General features: G+C 39.6%; 1 protein-coding gene across 2 annotated transcripts in view; it reads left to right on the top strand.

The window, feature by feature from the left end:
* The first annotated feature begins 14211 nt into the window (after positions 1-14211).
* Positions 14212-27839, top strand: part of LOC140476123 (prospero homeobox protein 1-like) — a 110047-nt gene continuing 96419 nt past the window's right edge. For both annotated transcript variants that reach the window (XM_072568234.1, XM_072568235.1), the window contains exons 1-2: positions 14212-15947; positions 25417-25518. In XM_072568234.1, the coding sequence (XP_072424335.1) occupies positions 14334-15947; positions 25417-25518 (1716 nt within the window). In that variant the 5' untranslated portion in view covers positions 14212-14333. The remainder of the gene's footprint in view (positions 15948-25416; positions 25519-27839) is intronic.

Genomic DNA, 27839 nt, shown 5'->3' with positions numbered 1-27839 from the left:
AATACTTTATGGTGAGTGTTGTGTTACAGTAATCATTCCCCTTACCCTTAATAGTGAACTTGATGGTGAGTGTTGTGTTAGAGTAATCATTCCCCTTACCCTTAATACTGAACTTCATAGTGAGTGTTGTGTTACAGTAATCATCATCCTTACCCTTAATACTGAACTTGATGATGAATGTTGTGTTACAGTAATCATCACTCTTACCCTTAATGTTGAATGTTTATAGTGAGTGTGGGCTACGGTATTATCGTCAACCTTACCCTTAATATTGAATGTTCACTATTGTTATTCAATTGTTTCTTATTCTGATTAGCAATACGGTAATAATTACTGTAAATAATATACTTGTCTCTGATATGTCCCGAAACTGAGTGATAAAGTGAATAAGGGCTCTTTTGGCGCAGTTACATTGGCCCTACTTCTGGCCGAAAAGGTCCACGTTCAAGTACCACCTATCCATATTTGTGTCATAACACGTCCAAACAGGTTGACTAGAAGTTGCTAAAGGGAATCTGGCAAATTTGTGAGATTAGGGAAGAGTGACTGTGAGATTTTCCCCTCTATTTTTAATACCATTTTAACAAGATAAATTTTTCAGTGACTTCTCTTGGCTGTGTTTCTATGTTAATGATTATGAAGATATCTCAAGGCACTTGTTCTCATTAATAATTGCAAGACATCATCCGGCATTCGATTCCCACTTGGCGACGGCATAAATTCAACTGGTGCCCAATCTCATTTGGACCAATCTTTTTCTTTAAAACTCAGATTGTTCTTGGGAACAAATAACTTCTTTACCATGTTGCGTTTTCTGAGTTTTAAAACTCCCATTACGTTGTGAGTGAAAGTTGATTTTGAGTACAGATATCAAACAAGATTTATGCGGCAAATCAATCATTTTCATAAAGTTGTTTCGCGTATACATTAATGAAATTATGCCTTCTTTATTCAATGGAATTTATTCTTTATAAAAGAAAGCCTTAGATGCTTAAAGGTTTCTTCCATTGCCAATAAAGAAGGTACAAGTTAACACTCCTGGCTAGAACCGGTGTGTGTTTATTTCTTTCTGGCCATTTTTTTGCAGATTTTATTATTGTTCAACACTATCTATTTGAAATGTTCCGGGGGAATACATTTGGACTGCAGAAGCTGTCCGATTGCAAGATTTCGTTGATGCACTTAGAATTCTTAAAATCATTTGAAATGTTTTTTTTGGCGACTATGGCTAACTGTTTTAAAATAGTACCTTTGAGCCTTCCATTGAACAATATTATTTCGAATTGTGGTCTAGTGGATATCTTTAAGGCAAGAATAATTAAGTCTATAATGGGATCGATATACAGTATCTGCAGCAAGTCAACGCGGAGAGGCGCAGGGCTATCAACCCGTTTTGAAACTTTTTTTTAGTAATTGCAGGTTTTCTTCGTTATTAGGGAGGATGAGCCACAAACTCTTGCTTGTTTCCGCGACCCGACACCTATTGCATTTTACAAACAATTTCGGAGCAGCTGATGTCACGATTTTAAAATTGAAATAAAGCTCCGCATTTTCTCACACCTTATACAAGGACGGCGAATGCAGACATCAAAAATTCCGACTGAAACATTAGGAATGTCAGAAATAAAATTGAATCCTTTTATATAAGGAGAGTCATCACGGAGTCGCCTGTACGTGTATTGTTTTCAAATTTAAAAAATCGTAAACACGTGCAAAAAAAAGTATTTTGTTCCTTCATAAAACTTATTTAAATGTTATGATCTTTATGATATTTGAAACAAACAATTGGATACTATTTTCAACCTGCACTGCAAAATCTGGTTCTAGATGTGAGGTTAACAACAGCCTCAGTGCTGTGGTCAAATAGAATAGAAAGCTTAATTTCTTTATTCAGATTTTAGCTTGGTACTGTGCCTGGGTTAGGATTTTAGAGACAGAATGTTAGAACAGCCTCGAGTCTGGATTATTTATTGTTCCCCCTCACCAAACTCTTCAACACCCCCTCTTCCATCCAGTCCAAGCTGCAAGTGTAGGGTACTGAAGAAGGGTTTGAAATGTTGATTCTGTTTTTCTCTGAGCATGATTTCTCCAGCAGTTTGTTACCTTGTTGTTGCAAGTTTGGGGATTTCTGCTGGAGGGAAGAAACGGCTGTTTGTATATGCATACACCTTTGGCATTGTGTGTCATTTGAAAGCAGACTACCGTGTTTAAGTTTATTTTATCTTCGTGCGTCCGGGGTAGAGAAGTTCAGAGAAGTTCAGATAGCAAGACCCAGTCTAACGGGCAGTTTGTCCCTTCCAGCCCAGAAATACAGATACCAACTGTAACATTCCTAAAACAGATACGGAAATGACTGCAGAGAGAGAGATACCTCAGCAGATCTGCCAGCAGTTGTGAAGTTAATTCTGAATCCGGCATGACCTTCTTCAGAACTGAAAGATGTGGTGACTATCATTGCTCAAATCCCCCAATGTAGCAAAAAACAAACCTTGAAACCCTCCCAGTTTAGCAATTGGATAAACTCAGTCTGCCAACAAGGTGACTGGCCGTGCTTTTCTAGCACAACACTCTTCGACTCTGATCTCTAGCATCTGCAGTCCTCACTTTTTCCACACATGCACCAGCCTCTGCGTGAAAAGTTGCCCCTTAGATCCCTTTTAAATTGTTCCCCTCTCACCTTAAACTTACGCCCTCTAGCTTTGGACACGTCAATGCTGGGAAAAAATCCTCGGATAAATAACCCTGTCCATGCCCTTCATGATTTCATAAACCTCTATAAGGTCACCCCTCAGCCTCCAACGCTCCAGCGAAAATAGCCACAGCGTATTTAGCCTCTCCCTATAGCTCAAACCTTCTAACCCTGGCAATATCCTTTATAAATCTTTACTGCATCCTTTCAAGTTTAACAACGGTTTCCTGTAGCAGGGAGACCAGAATTGAAAGCAATATGCTGAACCAAAGTCCTGCTTCAGAACAGAGTGCTCTCTTGCACTGGGCTTTGTTTCAGGGAATGTGAAGTTTCTTGATATTTCTGATTATTTTATTAATATTTTCTCATATTCATTGGCACAATTGTAGTTTAGTCATTCTGCTTAATTTTAATGTTATGCTTTGAAAGTGGTGGGAATTATGTCTCGGTCCATGTGTTTTTAAAGTGTAGTTTCCCATGTTGAATATCCTGCTGTCACTTCAGATGTAGCCAAAGGAGCTCAGTATCTTTTTCCCTGCAGAGCCAATCTCTTTGCTGTCTCGTTCATAAGAAAGTTTGCAACAAAAAGGAAGCAAAAATTTGCCTTTTATACAGGAAGACCCAAAGCCATTTGCAACAACAAGACTTGTTTGGCTATGGAGTGCTGTCAAAGAACTGGAAAATTGCAAATGTGGCATCTCTATTCAGAAGAGGGTGTCAGGCTAAGGGTCAGTCAGTCCAGCCTCCCTGGAGGAAAATGAGAATCCCTGACGAAATGGGCAAGTGTGGATTAATGAAAGGGAAGCACAATGGATTTGTTTTAAGGACATTTGTTAATTGTTTAATTAACTTGATTGAATTTTCTTCTTGATGAGACGGCAAGAAGAGTTGATGAGAGTAAGGCAGATCATATTCTGTATACATGGATGGTGTTTGATAAAGTGACACATGGCAGCCTATCAGCAGACCTGAAGCCCAGGGAATAGAGGAGACCATGGATTTAGATCTGTGGTTTCTCTATAGGGAACAGGGAATAGTGATGAGGGTTTCATTTAGACTGGAAGAAAGTACATAATGGGGTTACCTAGGGGTCAATGTAAGGACCTCAGCTTTTGATAATCTGTACTAGTACAACACACATTTGCAGCTGACACAAAACATGGAAGTTTTTGTGGATTCTGATAATGTTATTGATATGTTTCACAGATGACATTTAATGTAGAGAAGTGTGAAATGATATACTTTGACCGTACAATTAAGTTGAGTCAATGTAGATAATACAATTGCAAAGGAAGTAGAGAATAACGAGAGGTTGGGTGACTGTCATTGAAGATGGTAGGGCAGATTGAGGAAGTGGTTAATAATGCATGTAGCATCATGAACTCTGTGAATGAGACAGAGATTAGGCATACACTTCAGGAAGGATCTGAAAACTTCAGAGCAGATCCAGAAAAGATGTATGTAAATGGCTCTTGACATGAGAGACTTCTACTTCTTTCGTAGACTGAAAAGCTGGGGGGTGGTGGTGGTGGTGGGGGGGGGGGGGGAGTGGGGAGTGTTCTCCTAAAGGAAAAGAAAGTTGACTGAAGATCTGATAATGGTTTTCAAAACCACAAGGAGAAAATCCTGGAAATGAGAAACTGGTCTCACTGTAGGAACCATGGCAGCTAACTTGCACACAGCAAGTCCCACTAGTCATGAACCCAGAATCCCAATTTAAGGTGATTGGTTAAAGAACCAAAGCTGGCATACCAAAAAAATCTTTAATGCAGTGAGTTGTTTGGAAATGGAATGTACCATCTGAGAGTGTGTTGGAGACAGATTCACTCTGGTTTTCAAAATGGAATTGAATTATTATCTGAAGCCGTTTTATGATCCTACATTTACTTATGACCAATCATTTACTTTTAAAGTGAAGACATTGTTCAGTGTAGGAACCATGGCAGCTAACTTGCACATAGCAAGTTCCCACAAACACAAATGTGCAATGACCAGATAATATATCAGAAACAGATTAGATCTTGGGGAGTCTTGACAAAGTGCATTTGGAAAGGACTTTTCCCATTGTAGAAGAATCTAGTTCTACAGGTCACTGTTTAAAAATAAAGGGTCACCCATTTAAGACAGATGAGCAGAATCTTTTTCTCCGTGTCGTGAATCTTTGGAAATTTTTTCCTCAAATGGTAATGGAAGCAGACTCCTAGAATATATTAAAGACAGAGATAGATAGATAGATTCTTGGTAAGCAAGGGGGAGTTAAAGGTTGTGGAAATGTGGATGGATCAGACCAACCATGATCATATTGTTCAGTAGAAGAGGTCTGGGGGTCTAAGTGATACACTTCTGAGCTTCACTCATATGTTCATATGAAATGTATGTTTGTGAGTTTGATTGAGGGATAAAGATTAGTTAGAACATCAGGCACAACTCCCCTGTTCTTCAAAATGGTGCCATGGTTTTATTTTGCGTCCACTTGAGAGGACAAACAAGGCCTTCCTTCATGGAGAGGAAACAGAATTAATGTTTCGGGTCCAATGACCCATTCTTCAGATTGGTCCCGAAACGTTTCTGATTTCTCTCCACAAATACTGCCAGATCTGCTGAGTTTTCCCAGCAAATTTGGTTTACATTTCTGATTTCCAGCCTCCATAGTTGCTTGGTTTCCTTGCTTCAACTCTCATCTTCTTAAAGGGGAATTCTGCATTCCACGCGGCATTGGAATATCAGCCTTTTGTACTCCAATCCTAGAGTGTGCCCTGAGCCTTAAGTGAGACTCTGAAGCAAGAGGATGACCAATTAGCTTACAGCTGGCACTACAACTGAAAGTAAATGTGTTCATATGTAAGGAAGGAAATGGAGTGTAGAATTGAGTAGAGAGACCACTGATCATTAGAGATGGCGATGGATGGGCAAAGCCTACTGGGTTATGAGCAGGATTCAACTTATCCTTAAAAACAAGGCAGCTGAATGTTGAAGGAAATTGATAAATGTAGAATGGAGTCATCAGCAAAAGTATCAAGAGAGTTTGATGTGAAGAGGTAATTGAAATAAAGTGCGAACAGAATGAAAACAGGTCCAGGTCTGGTGTAACCACTGAGGGAATGTGAAAAATAATCTGAGGGTAAGCCATTAACTGTGGAGTGATTTGAGAGGTAATGAGACAGATAGATACAAGACAAGCTTTGGTGGGATCCTGAGAAGAGATTTTGGAAAATACGTGGCATGAATTCAGATGCTGAATGTATCAGTAACAACATGTACTATCTTTTAACATAGTAAAGGATCCCAAAATGGTCCACAAACACATTATCAAGAATGTTTTGTACTGATCCACATATGGGTATTTAGATGGATCAAAAAGCTAAATTTTAATGAGCATTTTAAAGGGGAATATTTTAAACCACACAATTTAAAAGAAAATAATGTTACGGAGCAATAATATGGAATGGTTTATTTAACATTTTTTCCTTTGTCATGATCATAAACTCAGTTTTTCTGTAGCAATAATCTCACTAGGATTTTCATACAAATGAAGTCATGTAGAGTTAGTCTGAATAAATGTTGCCATCCCTATACTGAAATAAGCTATGTTATATGAAAGCTTACTAATTTAAAATTCTCATGTTGTATTAAAATCTCATGACCTCAGCTCCTTACCTCTGTTACCACATCCAATCCTGAACTCTTGAGAAATCTCTTAACTCCAATTCTGATCTCTTAAGTTTCCCCAATTTTCCTCACCTTCCATCTTGATGACCATACCTTTTGCTTATCTAGACTGTAAACTTTCCACTTCACTGTCTCTCATCCCTTTAAGACATTCATAAAGCCTAATTCTTTTACCAAACCTTTAGTCACTACTCCTAACTTTTCCTCATATGGCTCAATACCAACGTTTGTCTGTCTGGTAATGCTCCTGTGAATCTCTTCGGACATCCTTTAAAGGTGCTATGTAAGTTCAAGTAGTTGTAGTAACATTCCACTTTGTATAGTAGATACAAACAACTTGTTAAATGCATAGCAGCATCTGATAAGCTTTATTTTATTGTGAAATGTCATTGCAACTGAACATGTTGTCAAATGACAATCTTATACAAATAATGCTGTGACAAATAGCATTCAAAAATATGTAATATTTTCTTGACATGAAAAATTCTGCCATGAAACATTTCAAATGATTATTTTTTTTAAGAAGGAAGTCTTCATACAGTGTCACAGTGCTCTTGGTGCATTAGAAGGCTGACTTTAGAAGATACTGCATTGAACTCCTACAGGAACGATTAGTGAGAAATTGACTTGAGTTAACAAATATCTAGCAGCAGGGTAGGTCTGTTCACCTACCTGTGAGTTGTATATAGTCCCATCGATCAGAATACATGGAAAAGGTAAACAGAAAAATGCAGAGAGCATAAGAATTGTATCAAAAATAACTGGATTGTCATTGAAATGGTTAAAAAGTTCCATTTGTCCTACCCAGCAAAGTGAAATGATATTATAAAAACAGAGAAGAAATAATAGACAGTTTGTGCTAATTTTCATTAAATGTATTAATTCGATACTTGTATTAACATTCAAATGAATTGTGAGTATTTTCATATCTTTTGTTAAATCTGTGGATGACAAAGTAGAGATAAATAGGGAAAAATAATCCAGTTAAAGATTTTAAGATAGACTTAGACCATTTAGTCAAATGGGTAGACAAATTTCACATTGCACATCAGTTGAAAAGCAAACTGAATAGGTAGATAATGGAACTGAATTCACACGACAGGACTGAGTATAATGGAAGTAATAATTAACTCAGCACTTCCAACACAGAGATATTGCAATGAACCAATTTTTTTTAAAAAATAAAAGCTCTGGATGTACAGTCAGACCAGAATTCAATGCTAAGAAATTTCCATTATCAGATCTCAATTGCTGTGTAATGTCATGATTCTGAAAGTCATTGGGTGGAAAATCAACTAGTTTTGCACAAAGTCCACCTGGAGAGAAATGTAACATACCTGGCTACTGATGATTGTAATTATGTCTGTTTAGTTAGTATTAATTGTAACTATTGCTATCATACAATATAAACAACACCTTGAGTGGCCGTGGAGTGAAGTGGTAGAGTCAGGTGGCCTGGGTTGAAGTTCCATGTGCTCCAGAGATGTGTAATAACCTCCCTGAACAGGTTGATCACAAAATATAAACAACACCTTGTTGAGAAAGATTTGATTTATTATTGTCACGTGTACAGTGAAAAGCATTGTCTTACCTGCTTTATAGGCGGATTGTACTTTACAAACGCATCAGGTCCATTCAAAAATCTGATAACAGCAGGGAAGAAGGTCTGTTTGTATGTATATACCAACTTTTATATCTTCTGCCTGACCAAAAGGGGGTGGAAGTGAGTATAATTGGGGTGGGAGGGGTCTTTGATTATGTTGGTCGCTTTCCCAAGTTAGCAGGAAGTATAGATGAAGACAAATGACTTTTCTTGTTAAGACTCTCAAGTGGTCTATCCTCTGCCACTAATATTAAACATGCCCTTAGCATAGAAGGCCCTAATGTTTTGTTACCAGAAACTGTCTAAACTATTATTGTTCATTTTAAAGGGGTAGAAAGGAGAATAGGTAGCAGTGACCTTCCTCAACCATCAGCAGCCAATGATTATTACCCAGAGGCAATTTTGACTGTAGTGTTTGAACATTAATCACATTGAATGGGAAATCCATCTGTTTGGAGAGCAGAGAAAACAGAATAATTTCGAATGTAAACTAATCAATCTGGAGGGAGAAGTTCCTCATGTACTAATTTTTATTTTTCCAAAGTCCCATTTTTAATATTTTTAATGTTTCCTTGTGAAAGCTTAAGACTGTGATGCCTTTATTCAGATGATTATTTTGATTAAATATGAAGGTTATAATGCAATTTTTCAAAAAACTGTTCAGTAATTGAAACAAAGATTAAAATTCATACAAACGAAAACAGGAATTGCTGGAGAAACTCAGCAAGTCGGGCAGGATCCATGGAAAGAAGATAGAGTTAATATTTCAAGTCTGGTGACCCGTCATCCATATCACCGGACTCTAAATGTTAACTCGGTTTTTCTCTTCACAGATGCTTCCAGACCTGTTGACTTTCTCCAGCAATTTATTTATTAGTTTTTTTTCAGGTCTTCGCCATCCACAGTTCTTTAATAAAACAAAGTTCATACAGTTGATTGTAAGTAATTTTGATCAAAGGGTCTCTGACCCTTCTTTGGATGTACAGTCTATTTTCTGTAATTATATACTGTCTCCCAAAGGGCATTTGCAAAGATGCAATCTCAATGGGCATTCTGTTCCTCAGACCAGACACCAGTTTAGTCCTACAATCTGATGACCAGCTTTTGGCAATTTTCTACAAAAAAGACACTTTTTTTTAAAAGATAAAGGAACTATAGTTGAACATTTGGTTCTTTTGAGCTCATTTCAACAAAATCTGGGCTGATCTTTTACTACAATTCCATCTTTCTACTTCATACCCCCATCCTGTAATGTCCATTGCACCCGCACGTCTATTGACCACTCTCTCTTGCTTACAACTCAGCGTCCGGCATCCAATGTCAGAATGCAATCAGAATATTTTACGTTTCAGTTAGATCTCCAGGAACTAAAGTTCTAGTCTACCTAATTGTTTCTCACAGTTCAATCCCTCCATCACAGAAACAAGTCTAGTGAATCTTTGTTGCACTCCCTCTAGTTCAAGCAAATCCTCCCTCTGGTAAGGGCATCAAAACTTCACACAGTATTCAAGTGTAATTTCACTGATGCCCTGCATGATTGTTTTAAAATTTTTTTTACTCCTATTCTCCTTCTCTAACAATATCTAACATAGCACTTGCCACCTTAATTTCATGCTATATCTACTTGCATGTTAACTTTCTGTAATTCATGTAATGGGGTTCATAAAGCCCCTTGAATAGAAACTTTCCCAGTCCTACACAATGCAACAACATTTTTCTTAAAAAATAAACTTCGTACCATTAAAGAGTAACACTGAGTGTAGTCATGGTACAGGCCGTTCTGCTATAACCCGGCAGTTGTGTTCCTCTGCTATAATGCGGCAGTTGTGTTCCTCTACAATCTCATGCTATAGAAAGTTGCACTGTAGAAGGGCGCTAATATAAAATCGATCTACCCTTTCAGTAGAAAGTTCACAATATCCAAACAACATCCACAATTCGTCAATCGCGTAATAACCAACTTGCACGGACGAAACGCGCAATATAGCAAAATGACCTGCACCTCACAACATCACATTTTTGCCGTACTACTGTTGAGATGGAGGCAAACACAGAATGTGAATTAGTCTCCTCCTAAAATTTTTAACAAGGAAACCTGCTGTTCAAAGGACTGAAGCAGTTCAAGAAGGCAGTTGATCGCCATTTTCTCCAACATAATTTTGGATGGACTACACCTGCTCGCCCACATCATATGAACAAATAACCAACAATAAAGTACAACAGAAAACTGTTAAAACGTTCCTAACTGTTGTTGTTTCAAACAAGCCACTTGGGAATTATGATGTCACGTAATGTAGTAAAATCTGCCATTTTAGTTAATTCTTACAATTAATATTTCTAATAAATGTGCTTTGTGGTTTGCATGCTGAGCTATTCATCCATTCAAAAGATTTAGGTCGTGCAATATTCAGTGCATTTATCAGTAACAAATGTATGTTATTGTTCAGCTCTGAATGTTATACTCTGCTTAGAGGTTCATCTTTGTCGAAATTGGAAATAAGTTTGCTTGGCTAGTCATAGAAAATATTATTTATTGAGATCAAACCATGATAAGGGAAGGACCTATTGCGATGTACAGCACATTACATAGTATAGTTAAGTAAACCAAGAAGTAATACTTGAAAATGAATTAGGCTGGTAGGATCAAAGGGCATAATTTTAAATAAGCATAAGATAAGTTTGAAAGTCGCAATGTATTTGGAAATAAATTTTTACTCAAAAATGATAAATGTTTGAAATAATCTGCCTCATAGTATTAGAAAAAAAGTGCTTTTTGCTTTTTCAAATATGTTTAGATCCAGTCCAGGAGGATAGACACATCAGTGAGTAAAAATGGGACAAGTGGATCTTTCTACCCCTTTGACTTTCTTTTATCAGCGGCAGGCTTGATACAATAGACGATTGCATTTAGAGCAGGAAAACAAAAATCAAAGTCATAAAATGGATTCATAACAGTGGCTTTTGTAAGATCTGTACAGGAACTCAAAAGTTAATTACCTTTTATTGTTGAGACTAACGGCTGTAACAAAAAAGCTTCCTAACATGGAATGGTCCAATTTAGTTCCAATGTGTGTTGCAGTAAACCAAATAACAGAGCTGTACTGTTGCCAGAAGACACCGAATGGAATTTTCCCCAATCAAAGGAGAATAACAGAAGGTGTGTCATCCATTATCTGAGTTAATTTTTTTCTGCTGCTCGTGAGAGGGAATGACTGTTGATCGAAACGCTCCTGAGGAGATTAGCTGTCCTCTTGATCAAATGTACAGCATAGTGAAACTGATTCTGCGATGGAGTTAAGAAATAGATCCTGACTGAAATGTCTCTTCGTTCCTCCCTCTGCCCTAAATCTTGACTCCCTCCCTCTCCCTTCTGAGTTCCATCTTACCAACATCTTCTGATTGCACAACACCTTTATCTGATGAAAGATCATGAACTTGAATTGTTATGTATTTCTTTCTCCATAGATACAAGCTGGCCTGCTAAGTATTTGTCGCATTTTCCATTTTTATGTCATCTTATTTTTTTTGTCACAGTTTCTGAGAATTCCCACTGCAAAAATCCTATATTCACATTTTATAATGAGCTTTCCTAATGTAAACCCATGCCTGCAATTGTACAACAAGACAAGAGCCATGGGTTCCATCAAATCACTCAATGTTTTCTGAATTATCTTTCTCCAATTGCCATTTTTTCTCAAGAACTACATTTTAAATACCAAAGCAAAGGATTCAAAGAAGTCAAAAATTGATAAAAGATCGTATTTTTGCAATAACATGAAGATATTTGACAACTGAGTTATCATTATATTTGAAAATGTCATCCCTTCCCAAAAGCCAGAAGCTGAAGTTGATATTTTTGTCCAAAGCTGGCTCCAGCTTAGTTTGGATTATACAGTCTGACCACAATAACATAAACCAGTACCAGTCAGTCAGTTGTACTGATGGAATATTTTTCATTAACCTCCAGAACTTATGTTCAGTATTTTTGTGAAAGAAGGTGCAACAATTATCTTTGTCTGAATGAAATGGATACCTACAGAGGCATTTATAAGATAACATTCGAGTCTGAATTGAAAAATGGGATATTAGAGCCTTATTAATTTTATTATTAACGTACTGATTAACCAAAGCTTGACTAAAAAGGTAGGTTTTAAGGAGTGTCTTAATGGTGAAAGCTACTCTGAGATAGACAGGCATTGCAAAGTTTAAGTTAATATACTTAGAGTACATCGCAAAAGGTTCATTGGAATGAAATAACATTAAGAATGTTTTACAAAGGAGAGAGCCACATTTCCATATGTGTTTGCCTGGTTGAAGACTGAAAGAACAGCATGAAGTGAGATTCTTTCTCCATTTAATGTAACTTCAATTTTCAACTGACAATGATACCTGTTTGATAATTAGAGCAAGTTGGTTTGCAAGTAGTGTGAATTAGGGGCAAGTTTTGTATAGGAGAACAAGAGGGAGATTGAGATGTATTTGAAGGCATCCCTGTGCTCTGCTAAAAATGGAAATAATTCCATCCTTCAGTAATAACAACATCTTCTAGTTATATAACACCTCTAATGTAGTAAAACATGTCAAGGAGTTCATAGGAGTGTTACTAAACTAAATTTGATACCAAGACAATTGAGTCAATACATCAGGCAGATGACCAAGAGCTTGGTCAATATGTTAAATTGTAAGGTGAACCCTAGTGGTGAGAAGAGACAGAAAAGGTAGCAAGGAAATCCAGAACTTAGGTCCTTGGCATCTAAAGACACAGTGGCCTGAATGGAGGAGTATTTAAAATCAGGAATACACAAGAGACCAGTATTTGAGTACTGCATACATCTCAGTGGCTGATGCAGAGAAAAGGAGAGGTCAGCCCATGAAAGGATCTCAAATCAAGGATGAAAGTTTTAAAATTGAGTTATTGATTAACTAGGAGCTAATTTTGATCGGTGAGGGGTATGAGTGAAAAGGACGAATTAGGACAAGAAAGTAGAGTTTTGGAAGACTGAGTTCATTGGGAGTCTGATGTGGGAGACTGGCCAAGAGTATGTTGATTTTGCCAAGTAAAAGAAGTAAGAAAGGCGCAGATGAGCTGAGACAGCGCAGAATTAACCACTGGTGAAAACCGATGATCTCAGTGATGGATCAAAGCTGACAACAAGATTGCAAACACTGGTGAATGGTCATGGGGAACTTTAAAAAGTGGCTGGGGTTACTGGTAGAGGAGTATCCTGGGGTTTAATAGGACCACAAAGAGGCTGCTAGATCTCAAAAGTGGTGAGGAAAGGATCTGTAGAGGGGAGCTTGGCATTTGAATGTGAGGTCGGACACTTCCTTGTGGATTCCTGCTGCCTATTTAGATGGTGCTGAGGTGAATGGATGGTTGTATTGGTTCCTAGATGTATATCTGTCTTTGTTCCAGCACATTTAGAACTTTTCACATGAAGAGAACATATTAGCTTTATGAATAAGTGGACTCTAACAAACCTACGGAATAAGCATGGAATTGGCAAATGAATTTCAGTATGGCTATGTGTGAAGTTATGTGTTTTAGTTAGAGAAAGGAGGCCACATATAGCCTCAATAATAAACATATAATGGAGTAAAGGAACAGAAGGATTTGAGGTTACCAATGCAAAGATATCTAAAATCATTTTTAACTGTACAAAGAATGACTGGAAAATGTATAGAGGAATATTCACAAAGGTGATGCCAAGACACAGTGATGATATATTAATTAGGAAAGACTGAGTCGGCAGGGGCTCTAGTCTACAAAACAAAAGGCTTAGGAGGGCATGATGGGCTTCATTAAAGTAATAAAAGGGTTTGATGTAGAAGATAAAGTTTACAGTTGATTGGGGGGGGGGAGTGTGTGGATGAAATGAAATCTTGAGGTCCTTCATATGCCGATCAATAAAAAAATCCAATAGCAATTCAAGGTAAACATCTTAACTCAGAAGTATAAGAATTTGGACAAAAACTGAGTAGTTGAGGCAATTGGTATAGATTTATTTAAGAGGAAGCTTGATAAGCACATGAGAAAGGAATAGCAGTATATATTGATGGAGTGAGATGAAGGCAGATAGAAGACTGTTTTGAGGAGCATGTAGAGAGCATCAATTTGTCGAGCTAAATGGTTGTTCCTGTGTTGTACACTCCATGTGACTTAAAATAAATTTTCTGGGAAAGTAACCTCACTCTTCTCTTTTATTATCCAGGATCCAGACCTCTAGCTGTTTCGAAAGACTGTGTCAGTAGTATTTTGACTTAATCGGATTGCCTGAATACTAGGCTTGATACCTTCTTTTAACTTTAAACTTTGCAACAAAAGTCAGGAACTGTTTTGAGTCCTGTGTCCAAGCCCCCTTGATCTATGCAATGAACCACAACATATCCAAACAGGAAATGCAAAGTTCCAGCAGCTGCTACGCAGAAGGAGACAAAACAAATCAGCTCTCTGTGCGCCTGAAAAGAAATGCTTTTGAGGAATCTGTGCCATCCCATTCCAGCAGGGCTATCATTTCTCATTTTCTGGGCAAAGCTACCAAGAAAAATAGTTTAACAACTCAAGACTTTGACTTCTCATCGAGGAATCTGTCCCATTCCACTGCAGAATCATTTCAGGAGGACAGAAGCAGTGACTGCTCCAAAGATAGTGTACAGGACCTTGGCTCGCCTTTCAGTCAGTACCATATTTCAAACAACACTGAAGGGGACCGATTGCTCGACAAACATTTGCAAGCAAAGAGGGCAAGAGTAGAGAACATCATCCGAGGAATGAGCAGTTCTCCGAACACCATCCTCAACAGTGAGCTTGAGAGGGACTGTCGCCAACGACCTGGAACTTTGGGGGATAGATACAAAGAGAATAAACGGAAGCAGAGACTTCCTCAACAGCAGCAAAAGCAGAAGGAGAATCCCTGGAAATTTCCCAAATTAACCGCATCCCTCAAGAATCACAAGAGACGGGAATGTCATAAATTAAAGCAGCAGTTACAGGATATGCAGGGAAAACTCCTTGAACTTCAAGAAAAGTTTTTCCAGATGTATGATGCCAGTGAGTCTGAACAAGAGGACCAGGGGGACACTTCTGATTACAGCTTCCACTTGGGTGGTCCTGACTGCAATGGAGAGAATGGAGAAAATACTCTGGAAAGATGCCTTTCAGAAATGGACCAAGGTTATGACTGTGCTCAATCGTTCGGCCAAGAAAAAGAACTGACAATGCAAAAAGATGCAAATAAACATCACGACGTAGACAGGAAATTCAACAATCATACACATTTTTCGTTCTCTCTTGTCAAGGGTGGCTATCTTGCAGACGCCCTTAAATATGAATTAACCAACGCAGTAGCTCACATTGTAGATTCAGCAGTGCAGTTGTTCTCTGTGAAACCTTCAAACGTCTCTTCCCAAGCATTTCAAAGCTTGCCAGCCTCTCTGCCTAAGGGTCTCATGCCTAATGAGAACTCAAACTTGAGGATGGCCAGTCATGACCTTCGCTACTCTCAAGATTCAATGACAATACACAGATGTTATGACAACTCTCAAAGCCCTTCTATCTATGACATTCAGGATCAGACAGAAGCAATACCATTAGTAGTGAGAAAATCATCCCAAAACCAATCTAGCATTGGTAACTCTGTTATTAAACAGGCATGCCAAATGCCTAACACCAAGATACCTTTATCATTAGCATTAGGCTCGCAGATGCCTCTGACTGAATTGCCTGAACCTCTATTGAGATATGGTGCGCACAATGACATAAGACATTGCCTCTCAGCTACTGAAAAGGATTCATCTTCTGAATCAACGCCTCCTTCATGGGATGCAGTCAAACTGAGATCGAAGGTTATCTCCCATCATACGGCAGAACAGCCGTTCCCACAATTAGGTCGAAGTCCAGCAGAGAATCTCTGTCTTTCTCGCATTAAGTCTGAACGTGGAGAGTTGCATTCCATGGAAGATGTCACTCCATTCAAATCAGTTAATGTATCCTTTCTAAGTATCACTTTGCAAAACCTGTTAAGTTCAAAGTCAGACATGATGGGTGTTAGACACAGAGTAAAGTTCCACTTTAATTAAAATCAGACTTCAGAAGGACACCTTTCTTTGCAAGATTCTGCAAGACTTCATCCTTTCCCCACTGCCTCCACATTCTTAAGGGCTTTCTGAACTATGATGCCCTGTCAATATTAATATTCCTCCCAGTCAGAACCTTCACTTAGATGACTTGAATTTCACTTCAAGTAAAATTGAACAGCGAAGAGAAGGAGAACGTTATCTTATCAGCTGTGTAAATTCAAGTTTCTGAAACCATAGATATTAGTTTACATGATTTAGCAAACTCGCCACTCTCAAGAAAATGTGTACTTTTCCCGGTTCAATTGCATCAATAATATGAGTGTTTATATACCATCTATATTTAATTCAAACTTTTATGTTTCAAGTGCAGTGTTGAATTTCACACCACTGCCACTGCCACTGTCATAGAGCTGTACAGCACGCAACCAGACCCTTAGATCCATGCCGACCAGATATCCTAAATCAATCTAGTCCCATTTATCAGCATTTGACCCATATCCCTCTAAACCCTTCCCATTCATATTCATGTACCCATTCAGATACCTTTTAAATGCTGTGTTGTATCAGCCTCCACCAGTTCCCCCGGCAGTTCATTCCATACTTCTTGTGTGTGTAAAAGTTGCCCCTTCGGTCCCTTTTATATCTTTCCTCTCTCACCTTTTAAACCTATGCCCTCAAGTTTTGGATTTTCCTACCGTGAGAAAAGACTATTAACCTTATCCATGCCCCTCATTATTTTATAAACTTTTATAAAGTCACCTCAGCCTCCGACGCTCCAGGAAAATAGCCACAGCCTATTCAGCCTCTCTCTAAAGCTCAAACTCTCCAACCCTGACAACATCCTTGTGAATCTTTTCTGAACCCTTTCAAGTTTAAAAGACTCTAAATTGGATAGATACATGAATAAGAAAGATTTGAAGGGATATGGGCAAGTAGATGGGACCAGTTTAGTTTGGGATTATGTTCAGCATGGACTGGTTGAACTGAAGAGTCTGTTTCTATGCTATATGAATCTATAATTGACCCAAAAACCTTTTTTAAATATTGTTTTTATTTTTTTCTATTTGGGGAGGGAAAGGCTTGGTTAAGAGGTAGTTTTAAGACATGTCCTAAAAGATTTGCAATATATAAAATTATAAAGGATTCAGAGTCAATAGGAAGGACTTATATCCCTTGGTTCAAGGGTCCACAAACGGCAGGGATAGATTTCAGGTATGCTTTGGGAACCCAGAGGAGATTCAAAAGGGTATGTTCAATTGCAGAGAGTGCTGAGATCTGAAGAGGTGGTAGCGCAGAAACCGTCATAACATTTAAAAGGTACTTGGATGTGCATCTGAACTGCCATAACCTACAATATCTTTTTAGACCAAGAACAGGTAAGAGGTTTTAGACTGGGTGGTTACGTGTTGGCTGGCATACACAATAGGCTAAATAGCCTCCTTTCATCCTGTAAATTTCTGATTTCTGTGAGAGGGAGGTGAAGAACTCAGATTTAGGGAAGAAACTCCAGAGCATAGAAAATTGATGACCATGCTTTAGCTGTTTGCACTTTGGCTCCTGACAGTTGTAAACAGCAGCCCAGAATGCCAACCCCTCACTAACCTACCCACTCATCCACTTTGGAGAAACACCTGGATGTTTCTACAACCAAGCCACAACAACATGGCTGAGCTTGGGACTTCCATGTAAAGAAGGTGGTGGGTCCACATTGATATCTCCATTGCTATGGTGCTTCCGAAGGGTGGAAAAATCTCTTAGAGTCATAGAGTCATAAAGATGTACAGCATGGAAACAGACCCTTTGGTCAACCAATTCATGCCGACCAGATATCCCAATCCAATCTAGTTCCATCTGCTAGCTTCCAGCCCATATCCCTCCAAACCCTTCCTATTCATATACCCATCCAAATGTCTTTTAAATGTTGCAATTGTACCAGCCTCCACCACTTCCTCTGGCAGCTCATTCCATACACGTAGCACCCGCTGCATGAAAAAGTTGCCTGTAGGTCTCTTTTATATCTTTCCCCTGTCACCCTAAACCTATGCCCTCTAGTCTGGACTCCCCCACCCCAGGGAAAAGACTTTGCCTATTTACCCTATCCATGCCCCTCATAATTTTGTCAACCTCTATAAGGTCACCCCTCAGCCTCTGATGCTCCAGAGAAAACAGCCCCAGCCTGTTCAGCCTCTCCTGACAGCTCAAATCCTCCAACCCTGGCAACGTCCTTGTAAGTCTTTTCTGAATCCTTTCAAGTTTCACAACATCTTTCCAATAGGAAAGAGACCAGAACTACATGCAATATTCCAACAGTGGCCTAACCAATGTCCTGTACAGCTGCAACATGATCTCCCAACTCCTGTACTCAACATTCTAACCAATAAAGGAAAGCATACCAAATACCTCTTCACTATCCTATATACCTGTGACTCTACGTTCAAGGAGCTATGAACCTGCACTCCAAGGTGTCTTTGTTCAGCAATACTCCCTAGGACCTTATCATTAAGTGTATAAGTCCTGCTAAGATTTGCTTTCCCAAAATGCAGCACTTCGCATTTATCTGAATTAAACTCCATCTGCCACTTCTCAGCCCATTGGCCCATCCGATCAAGATCCTATTGTAATCTGAGGTAAACTTCTTCGCTGTCCACTACACCTCTAATTTTGGCATCATCTGCAAACTTACTAACTATACCTCTTATGCTTGCATCCAAATCATTTATATAAATGACAAAAAGTAGAGGACCCAGCTCCAGGTCACAGGCCTCCAGTCTGAAAAACAACCCTCCACCACCACTCTCTGTCTTCTATCTTTGAGTCAGTTCTGTATCCAAATGGCTAGTTCTCACTGTATTCCATGAGATCTAATCTTGCTAATCAGTCTCCCATGGGGAACCTTGTTGAAAGCCTTACTGAAGTCCAAACAGATCACCTCTACCGCTCTGCCCTCATCAATCCTCATTGTTACCTCTTCAAAAAACTCAATCAAGTTTGTGAGACATGATTTCCCATGCACAAAACCATGTTGACTATCCCTAATCAGTTCTTACCTTTCCAATACATGTACATCCTGTCCTTCAGGATTCTCTCCAATAACTTGCCCACCACTGACGTCAGGTTCACCTGTCTATAGTTCCCTGGCTTGTCCTTACCACCCTTCTTAAACAGTGGCACCATGTTAGCCAACCTCCAGTCTTCCGGCACCTCACCTGTGACTATCGATGATACAAATATCTCAGCAAGAGGCCCAGCAATCACTTCTCTAGCTTCTCATAGAGTTCTAGGATACACCTGATCAGGTCCTGGGGATTTATCCACCTTTATGCGTTTCAAGATATCCAGCACTTCTTCCTCCATAATATGGACATTTTCTAAGATGTCACCATCTATTTCCCTACATTCTATACCTTCCATGTCCTTTTCCACAGTAAACACTAATGCAAAATACTCGTTTAGTATCTGCCCCATTTTCTGCGGCTCCACACAAAAGCCGTCTTGCTGATCCTTCTAATTGGAGTTGTTGAGAGAGAGAAAGGTATCAATAAGGGGGCAATATTTGAGTGAGTTATCTCTGGGGAAGTACAGGGATCACCAATCAAGTGCTTGCTAAGAAGCGCCATTCGGGACAGTCTCAATTTCTCACCAGTACCTCAATCACTGTTTCCCTCATTACCTACCTTCCCAATGAGTGAGATTGGGGGGTATTTTTCCAATAGGGAAGTTATGGTGACCTGCCTGCCAAATTTGGGGAGGGGCTGTAATTTACCCAGTTGGGGACAATTGGAGGCAGAAGTGGAATCAAGACTCAAAGCTACCTCTTACTCTTGTCTCTGACCACCTCTCTCCCTATGACCCTCACCATGCAACAAGAAGATAAAAAACATTTGCTTGGCTTCTTGACTCCCTGAGGACCAGACCTCCACCAATAGTCTTTTGGAACCACAGGCTGCCTGCCTCTAGCCCAGGCCACCAGTGTCAAAGCCTGTGATGATCCAAAAATCTCTCCTAAACTGTTTGTTAGCTCTTAAGGAGTATATCTTAATGTGTGTGATTGGGTGAGTTAACTCGGTGGTGGAGGTGATATGCTAGTCACCTGGCACGCTGTTCCTATGGGAAAATTGAGTCCCAGGTCTTCGTAGAAGAGTCCTTGCACTTTGAGTGTCCCCTACAATTTAAATAAATTGAGCATCTCAGCCTGTGACCTCCTACTAAAATGAATAGATAGAAATCCCTGAGCTGGAGGGGTTACCAACATGATCTTAAATAAAGGTTTGTGCCTGTCCATTGTTCCAACAGTTTTCTTTTCCTTTGACACAATGCATTACACTCCTAAATGGATTGCCTGAGGGAACATTTTAAAATGCCACTCTTTCCTTTGTTTATAAGTTTAATGTTATAAATAATACCAAAACACTTGGCCACATTAATGATGCTTGACATTGTGCCAAACGTGGTGCTCATTTGGTTACCCTGCCATCTGAAAGTGGAATAAAAAAGGTTTGCCAAGCAGATTTCCTGGAGGCATCTCTCTCACACACATAAATAGGGTGAAAAGATCAAAAGGAACTTGATAACGTTTGAAGAAACATGGACAGCAGCTTTGGAATTGTATATTCAGATCAGCATAATGCAAGAGGTGGTTGTGTTGGTCCATAATGATCCAGGACTTGGATGATCCCCTCTATTAAGATTCATAACAAATCTGTTTGATGGCCACTACACAGAGTGCCATTGAACGGACAGCTCCAGTCACTACTTTTATGAGGCAGCTTTGGGGAGGTGGATTGGGGTAGAGAAAGTACAACACCAGTGAAACAGAGCTCTCAGCAAATTCCAATTACATCTATGAACAAAGCATTTATTTTGTGATGTGGACAGCTAACAAAATAAAAAATCTTGATCATTTGATGTGCTTCCAGAATATAACAATTGGGGGTTCAGTAAACTTTTCACTCAATAACTGAGAGTTTAGCATAATGCTCTTCATAAATACTTGCTCCACTTGTAACTCGACCAACATTGCTTCCCCACCCCCAGAGCACTTTCAGTCCGAAGGGTTGAAGACAGACAAAAATGCATTGACACATTAAGAAATGGGAAATGAGAACGACTTAATACAGAAATCCCTAAAGTGATTGATATTCCCAAATAAAATTGGATCACCTTTTGTTTTTTGTTTATTTAGTATGTAAAAAGTTTTTTGTTTAAGATGAGTTAGCGAACTGTAAATTATTAGAGTGCTTTGTTTTAAATAAGATTTAGTGTTACTCAAGGAAAGCTGAGTAGCTCCGAGCTTTCCATTACCACTCACTGCTCCAGTCCCACTCTTATTCCAGTGATTTCTCTGATGTTAATGCATACAATATCTCATAGTTTCCAGCTGATAATGTCCTCTTACCTGGTTGATCATTGGGAGTGATCAGCATTGATGCACTTCTCTTTATTTTACAAGTCAAGTAGCCCTTTCAAAATATAATTTCAAATGTAGTCTGCAGTGTCTCAAATAGTGCCTCAAACTATTAGATAGATTGAAATCTGATATGCCCATCTTTTATTATTCAAATGAAGTAAGAGCAACCAGTTAATTGAATTCTCGAGACATGGGGAATAATTGCATGGAAATATTTAGTCAGGGATCCAAGCATGGAAAAGTAGAATGAGAGCTGGAGAAACTGAAACACAGAAACATAGAGATTGATAGAGACAGATTCTCTAAAAGGAAATACACCAGATGGACAAGAGATTTTTTTCTGTGCATATGCAATGGTATAGGTGTATACACTTGCATTATTAGATATATATGTGAGAAAGAGAAAATATTCAATCAGAGGATCCTTTAGGTCAGAACATAACAATTTTAACTTTTGATTTATCAGTATCCTTTAGCAGAAACACTCCAATCAGCTGCGGGGAGATGCAGCTAGTGGTATTATTACTAGAATATTAATCCAGGGACCCAAATAATATTCTGCCATGTAGATGGTGGTATTTGAAACTAATAAAAACAAATGGAATTAAAAGTTTAATGATGACTGTGGAGGTGTTGCTGATTGTCAGGAAAAACTCATCTGGTTCACTAATGTCCTTTAGAGAAAGAAATTGCCATTCTTACCTGATCTGGCCTACACGTGACTCCACAGCAATGTGATTGACTCTTTACTGCCATCTGGGCAATAAGGGATGGACAGCTGGCCCTTTTACATGTCCATTCCCCATCAGGATGGTCTCAGGGCTCTCTCATTCTTCTTGGGGAAAAAAGTCCTGAACCGTTCCCATCCACAACTCCTCCATCCGGTTGAGCTCACAAATGCACGTGTGGGCTGCTGATTGGGAGATACCACAGATGTAGCTTGCAGTTCACCAACAGCATCTGGGGTTGGCCAATAAATGCTGGCTAGCCAGCAAGGCCCATGTTCCACACAGGAATTTATAAAACGTTCTGAATTGAGATTTGAGGTTTTCTGGTGGATTGCATGTTCAATACAGCTGTGATCTTCAGCAGCACAGTCATAACACTGCTTCCCATGCTGCATGACTGCACATTGGCCGTTAGGCGGTGGTGGACTGCCTAACTCAGCAACTGAAGATGTCTCTACCACTGACTTTCACTCCTCTAGGTTGTTAAAATGCAATCAGTACACATTGCCTTGGTACATGGTTAAAGAGTGCTGAAGGTTCTGATGTCCTGCTTCAGATACTACTTGCTTATCCACAACTGTAGCCCCCTGTCTCTGGCTGGTGCTGGATGCTCCTTTTTACTCCTCCTCCTTAGCCTCACCAATGCCAGTAAAGCGTTGGGTTTGGTTACCGAAACATTTGTTATGGAAATACTGCTCACGTGCTCATCTCTACAAGGTCAGGTGCAACCTGACTGGTTTTCCTGTCCTTCATTCCTCAGTAATGTGAAAGATCTTTGTTGCCTGGATCATTGCTCTCCATGCATATGACAATTACCCAAATCTGACTGTTACTGGCTTTCATTGTCCCCGCATACAGTCCTACAACCTTGGTATGTACAAGCTGCATAACGATTTCATTCCCATGTTCTTTGCTTTCATGTATCTCAGCCTGCTAATGCTCCTGCAAGGCTGCATGTGGAATAACACACACACACACTCACTCACTCTATCACTGTCCATAGCATCTCCAAATCATATTCACCATTGTCAGCACTGTTGAGAGAGTCTTGAGTCCCCTTCTTCTCAGAGTTAAATTAATCAATGAGTTAGGATGTCAGTGTTTGGAGCTGTCAGAGCCTTTGTTCTGTAGTAACCTTTGCTCAGTGCTAAGCCTTTAACAGATTGCATGCACTATAGTATTTAACACTTTCTGTTATGGTTACTTCAGTTGAATATGTTAGTGCTGTATAGGAATATTTGCAAACAGCTTGCTGGCCATTCTCTGTGAGGCCTTTTTTGTTGGGATGCATTTTAGGAGACTGTTTATTTTGCACTTGATTTGTTCACTCTTTACCCTCCCGCTCTACACTATAATTTTCCCACATCACTGTAGATGGCCCTCTTCTATTCTCTGGTGTTTTTTGTCTTTCTTCAATCAGCTATTTCCCTTGATAGTTCTCCTCGTTTCTCAATCTCATTTCCATCCAAATCCCATGGTCAGCGTTGATCCTGTATTCGATTCATTTGCTCTTTCTCCCCTCCCTAGCACTTCTAATTACCCCATTGTTGTCCCCCACCCTAAATAGGCAGTCCCCACCTTCCTTCTCCTCCTTGCCTCTATTCATGTTCTTTAAGTTCCATTGCCTGCCATTCCTTTCTTGTTAACTCTCCTCTGTTTGAACCTTTAGAGTTCATCTTGCATGGCCCAGTTAGAGTTGTTGCTGTCGACCAGTGTGGCTGCCTCGTTTGCACAGGCTTGTTGACCTGATCAGGCCACCCCCCCCCCACCCCAAACACACATACAAATGTACGTGTTTCAATACAACAAAAACCAAGGCCGCATGTGACTTCAGACTTCTCAGGAGCTGATAAACCTGGTCAGTCTTCATCTTTTACAAAGTAAGTTCTTCCACAAAGAAATGGCTTTGTCTGTGAACAAGTGTTTCCCGTTATTACCAAACAAGGTTGTTACCGGAGCTGCACTCATCCTTCCTTAATGGTCATGGTAAATTGGGAATGTGAAGTTAGGTTGTAGTTGAATATAATTCTGCTGCTGATAGTCCACATCATCTCATGAGTGTCCAGGTATGAGTTAGCAGATCTGCTAAAAATCTATTCCATTTAACAACTTGTTAGTGCTATACAACACAACACAGGGTATCCTCAATGTGAAGAAGGGATTCTGTTTCTACAAGGACTGTAGAGTGGTCACTCCGACTGATACTGTCAGTAGATACATCTGCTTCAGGTAGGTCATTTGCAAGGACAAGATCAATACATTTTTCCCTCTTGTTGGTTCCCTCACCCCTGGAGGCCCATCTTAGCAGCTAGGACCTTGAGGACTTTATGAACTCAGTCAGTAGAAGTGCTAATGAAGCATTCTTGATGATGGACATTGAATCTCCACCCAGAGTACTTTGTGTGCCCTTGGTACCTGAAGTGATTCCTCCAAATAAATATAACTGATTCTTGAGCTGAATGCTAGGAGATAGTAATCAGCAGGAGTTTTCCTTTCACAAGTTTGACTCAATGCCTTGAGACACTGTGGGGTCCAGAGTCAATGTTGAGAACTCCTTCCTGACTGTATATCACTGTGCTACCACTTCTAGTGGGCCGGTCTTGCCTATGGGATGGCACATACCCGGGGTAAAAATGACCCATTATCCTGAATCTATTTTCTATTACTGAAAAATGTGTTGCTGGAAAAGTGCAGCAGGTCAGGCAGCATCCAAGGAGCAGGAGAATCGACGTTTCAGGCATAAGCACTTCTTCAGTCCTTTACAACATATTATCTTGACAATGTATCTTTTAAAATTCATCTGATGTGTGACAAATTTAATAGGCAAAAATTTAATATTATTTTCTAACTAAATGTTATTCGCTGCTTTGGTTGAAATGGATCGGGATTACACAAAAGGCAGAGGTTGTGGTGCTTCCAATGTGTGCTAAGAAATAAATAATCTCCATTTAGTTTGTTTCATCTTTAGGAATTGGTGAGTGGTAGAATAAGACCGTTTATATAAAGAATAGGCAATCTGTAACAATGTAAAGTAGGTTGGGAATATTTAGTAGCTTCTGTGGAAGGGTCACTCGGCCTGAAATGTTAACTCTGATTTCTCTCCACAGACTCTGCTGAGCTATTCCAGCAATTTCTGCTTTTGCTTCTGCAGTTCTTTCAGTTTTTATTCAGAAATGTTTAATGTTTTGTAGCAGTGTTGACCATCCTGGTGCATCTTCCCTTAACCAGTCTCCATGTTCAGGATGGACTAACGCCTAACCACCTGAAGAAAGCCAAGCTGATGTTCTTCTACATCCGTTATCCCAGCTCAGCCACATTGAAAACATACTTCCTGGATGTGAAGGTAAGCAAATTAAAATCATAGCTGATCCTTGACAACAATTGAGGAGCAAGAAGTATGTGTTCGAGACAAGAAACCGTGCGTGTTCCAGTAAGGGGATGTGTGACTGTCTGTTAGGGACAGTCTGTACAGTAGTGCAGTGGGTTAGATTATGCATGCAGGGTTCTTGGTGGCCTCTGAGACAGGTTGAAGGCCTGTCAGCTCTGCGCTGGAAAAGGACAGCAATAAGTCTCTACTTATTCTCATATTGACACCTAGTTAAAAAAAAAAGTGATGGGTACAGTTTTCATGAGAAATAGGCTCTTGCAAAAATAAAAATCCTTAATGGAACACCATTTCAGAATCAGAGAATCCCCACAGTGAGGAAAGAGACCAAACATCCTAGCGAGTCTGCTCTCACCCTCCAAAGACCATTCCATGCAGACCCAGTCCCCCACCCAATCCCCATAACCCCACCTCTCCCATGGGGTAAAAACAATGACTGCAGATGCTGGAAACCAGATTCTGGATTAGTGGTGCTGGAAGAGCACAGCAGTTCAGGCAGCATCCAAGTTGGATGCTGCCTGAACTGCTGTGCTCTTCCAGCACTACTAATCCACCTCTCCCATGGCCAATCCACCTAACCTACACATCTTTGGACTGTGGGAGAAAACTGGCACACCCAGAGGAAACCCACACAGACATGGGGAGAATGTGAAAACTCCACATATACAGTCACTCGAGGCTGTAATCAAACCCAGGTCCCATGTCCTCTGAGGCAGCAGTGCTAACCACTGAGCCACTGTGGAAATGGGCAATCCTGTGGATCATGGAGCTTGTTCGCTAAATAGTAGAACACTTGTTCTGAAAAATAACCATACGCAAACTGTTTGATCCTTGTGTCTTAGTCTAGCAATCTCTTCCTTTTGGTCTTCTATGAGTATGATCCCTGTTTTTGTGCATCACTGACCCCCTTTGAGGTCACTGACAGGTCATGTAGTGAACTTGCTTCCCTTCCCCATTCGTGCAATTCAGCGTGAGAGAGTCTTCAGGAACAATGGGGAGCTAATCCCGGGTGTCTGACTCAATTCATCATGGCTCTTTTACCTCTCTACAGCTTTAGAAAGTGAAGGAGAATTCAGTGCCAGTATATCCTAATAAAAGTACTTCACTTTGAGGAGATTTTGCAGTTTAAAGCATTTCTTTTCCACTCTCATTGTAACTGGTACAACATACAAATACTTTTTTCTCAGCTGGAGATAGTGCTGGTCTTAAAATCTATAAATTATTTATCATCAACCAAACAGGACTTGCACATAAGAACAGAGGAAGACCATTCAGCCCTCGATCTTATTGCACATTCAGTTAGATCATGGCTGAGCTGTATATTAATTAATTTTCCTTTCTTCAGTTGCATTGACACAGCAGGTCCGGATTTTTGTAAAGTTAATGACAGGCTGATAAGTTATGTGGAATGTACGAGACAGCAAGGGGCCAACTAGTCTAACCCAAAGAGAATAATCTTCATAAACAGGATAGTTGAAATGTTCCTTCGGGAACTGTGCTGAGTGGAAAAGCGTTGAAGTTCTAAACAGCTCAGTCTTCAGCTGAGAAGTGGACAGAAGCTGACAGCTGAACAGACAATTAAATCAGAAGGTGATCAGTGACCCAAGCACAAACTCATCCCTTAATCTCCTGAGAGTATCTCCCAGGAAAGACACAGATCTGCTCACTCACCCATGAATATTGTGTTTTCTCAGAAGTGCATGGGAGTATTTGCACACTGCAACTGCTAGTTAATCCCATATGAGACGTCAGTCCAACCAACTTGTCCACAACACAATGGTCTCTTGAAAACGGCTCAGAAAAGACGCCCAATATCAAAGCCCAGTCATTCTTCCTCTGATATTTCTTTCACCTTCCCTTCATTTCTATGCTGAATAGTCCTCCCTCCGGTTGATGCATTGCCACATTATAATCTGATTGTCTCTTTGGTTGCTATCAGTATTATTCAGACTGTTTCAATATTAGTTTTTCCATATTTTGAATGAAATAACTTCCTTATCAAGATTGTGATAACAGAATTGTTATGATGCAGAAGGCCCCCTTGAGTTTGTACTGGCTCGTGAAGCATTTTGATCTTGTCACAAACTTGTGTATTTGTCATGTAACTCAGCACTTTTTTTTTCTATTTTTTACTTTCTATTTTCCATTTTTCTATTTATCTACTGCCCTCTACTTCCAGGCTCTGTGATCCATACCCTAACCACTTGCTGCATGAAAATGTTTTTTCTCACCATGCATTTGCTTCTTCTCCAAAATATTTTCTCTGTCCAGTCCCCATG

Source organism: Chiloscyllium punctatum, chromosome 4, assembly GCF_047496795.1.
Source record: "Chiloscyllium punctatum isolate Juve2018m chromosome 4, sChiPun1.3, whole genome shotgun sequence".
Taxonomy (NCBI): domain Eukaryota; kingdom Metazoa; phylum Chordata; class Chondrichthyes; order Orectolobiformes; family Hemiscylliidae; genus Chiloscyllium; species Chiloscyllium punctatum.
This window is presented reverse-complemented; position numbering and strand designations above follow the sequence as displayed.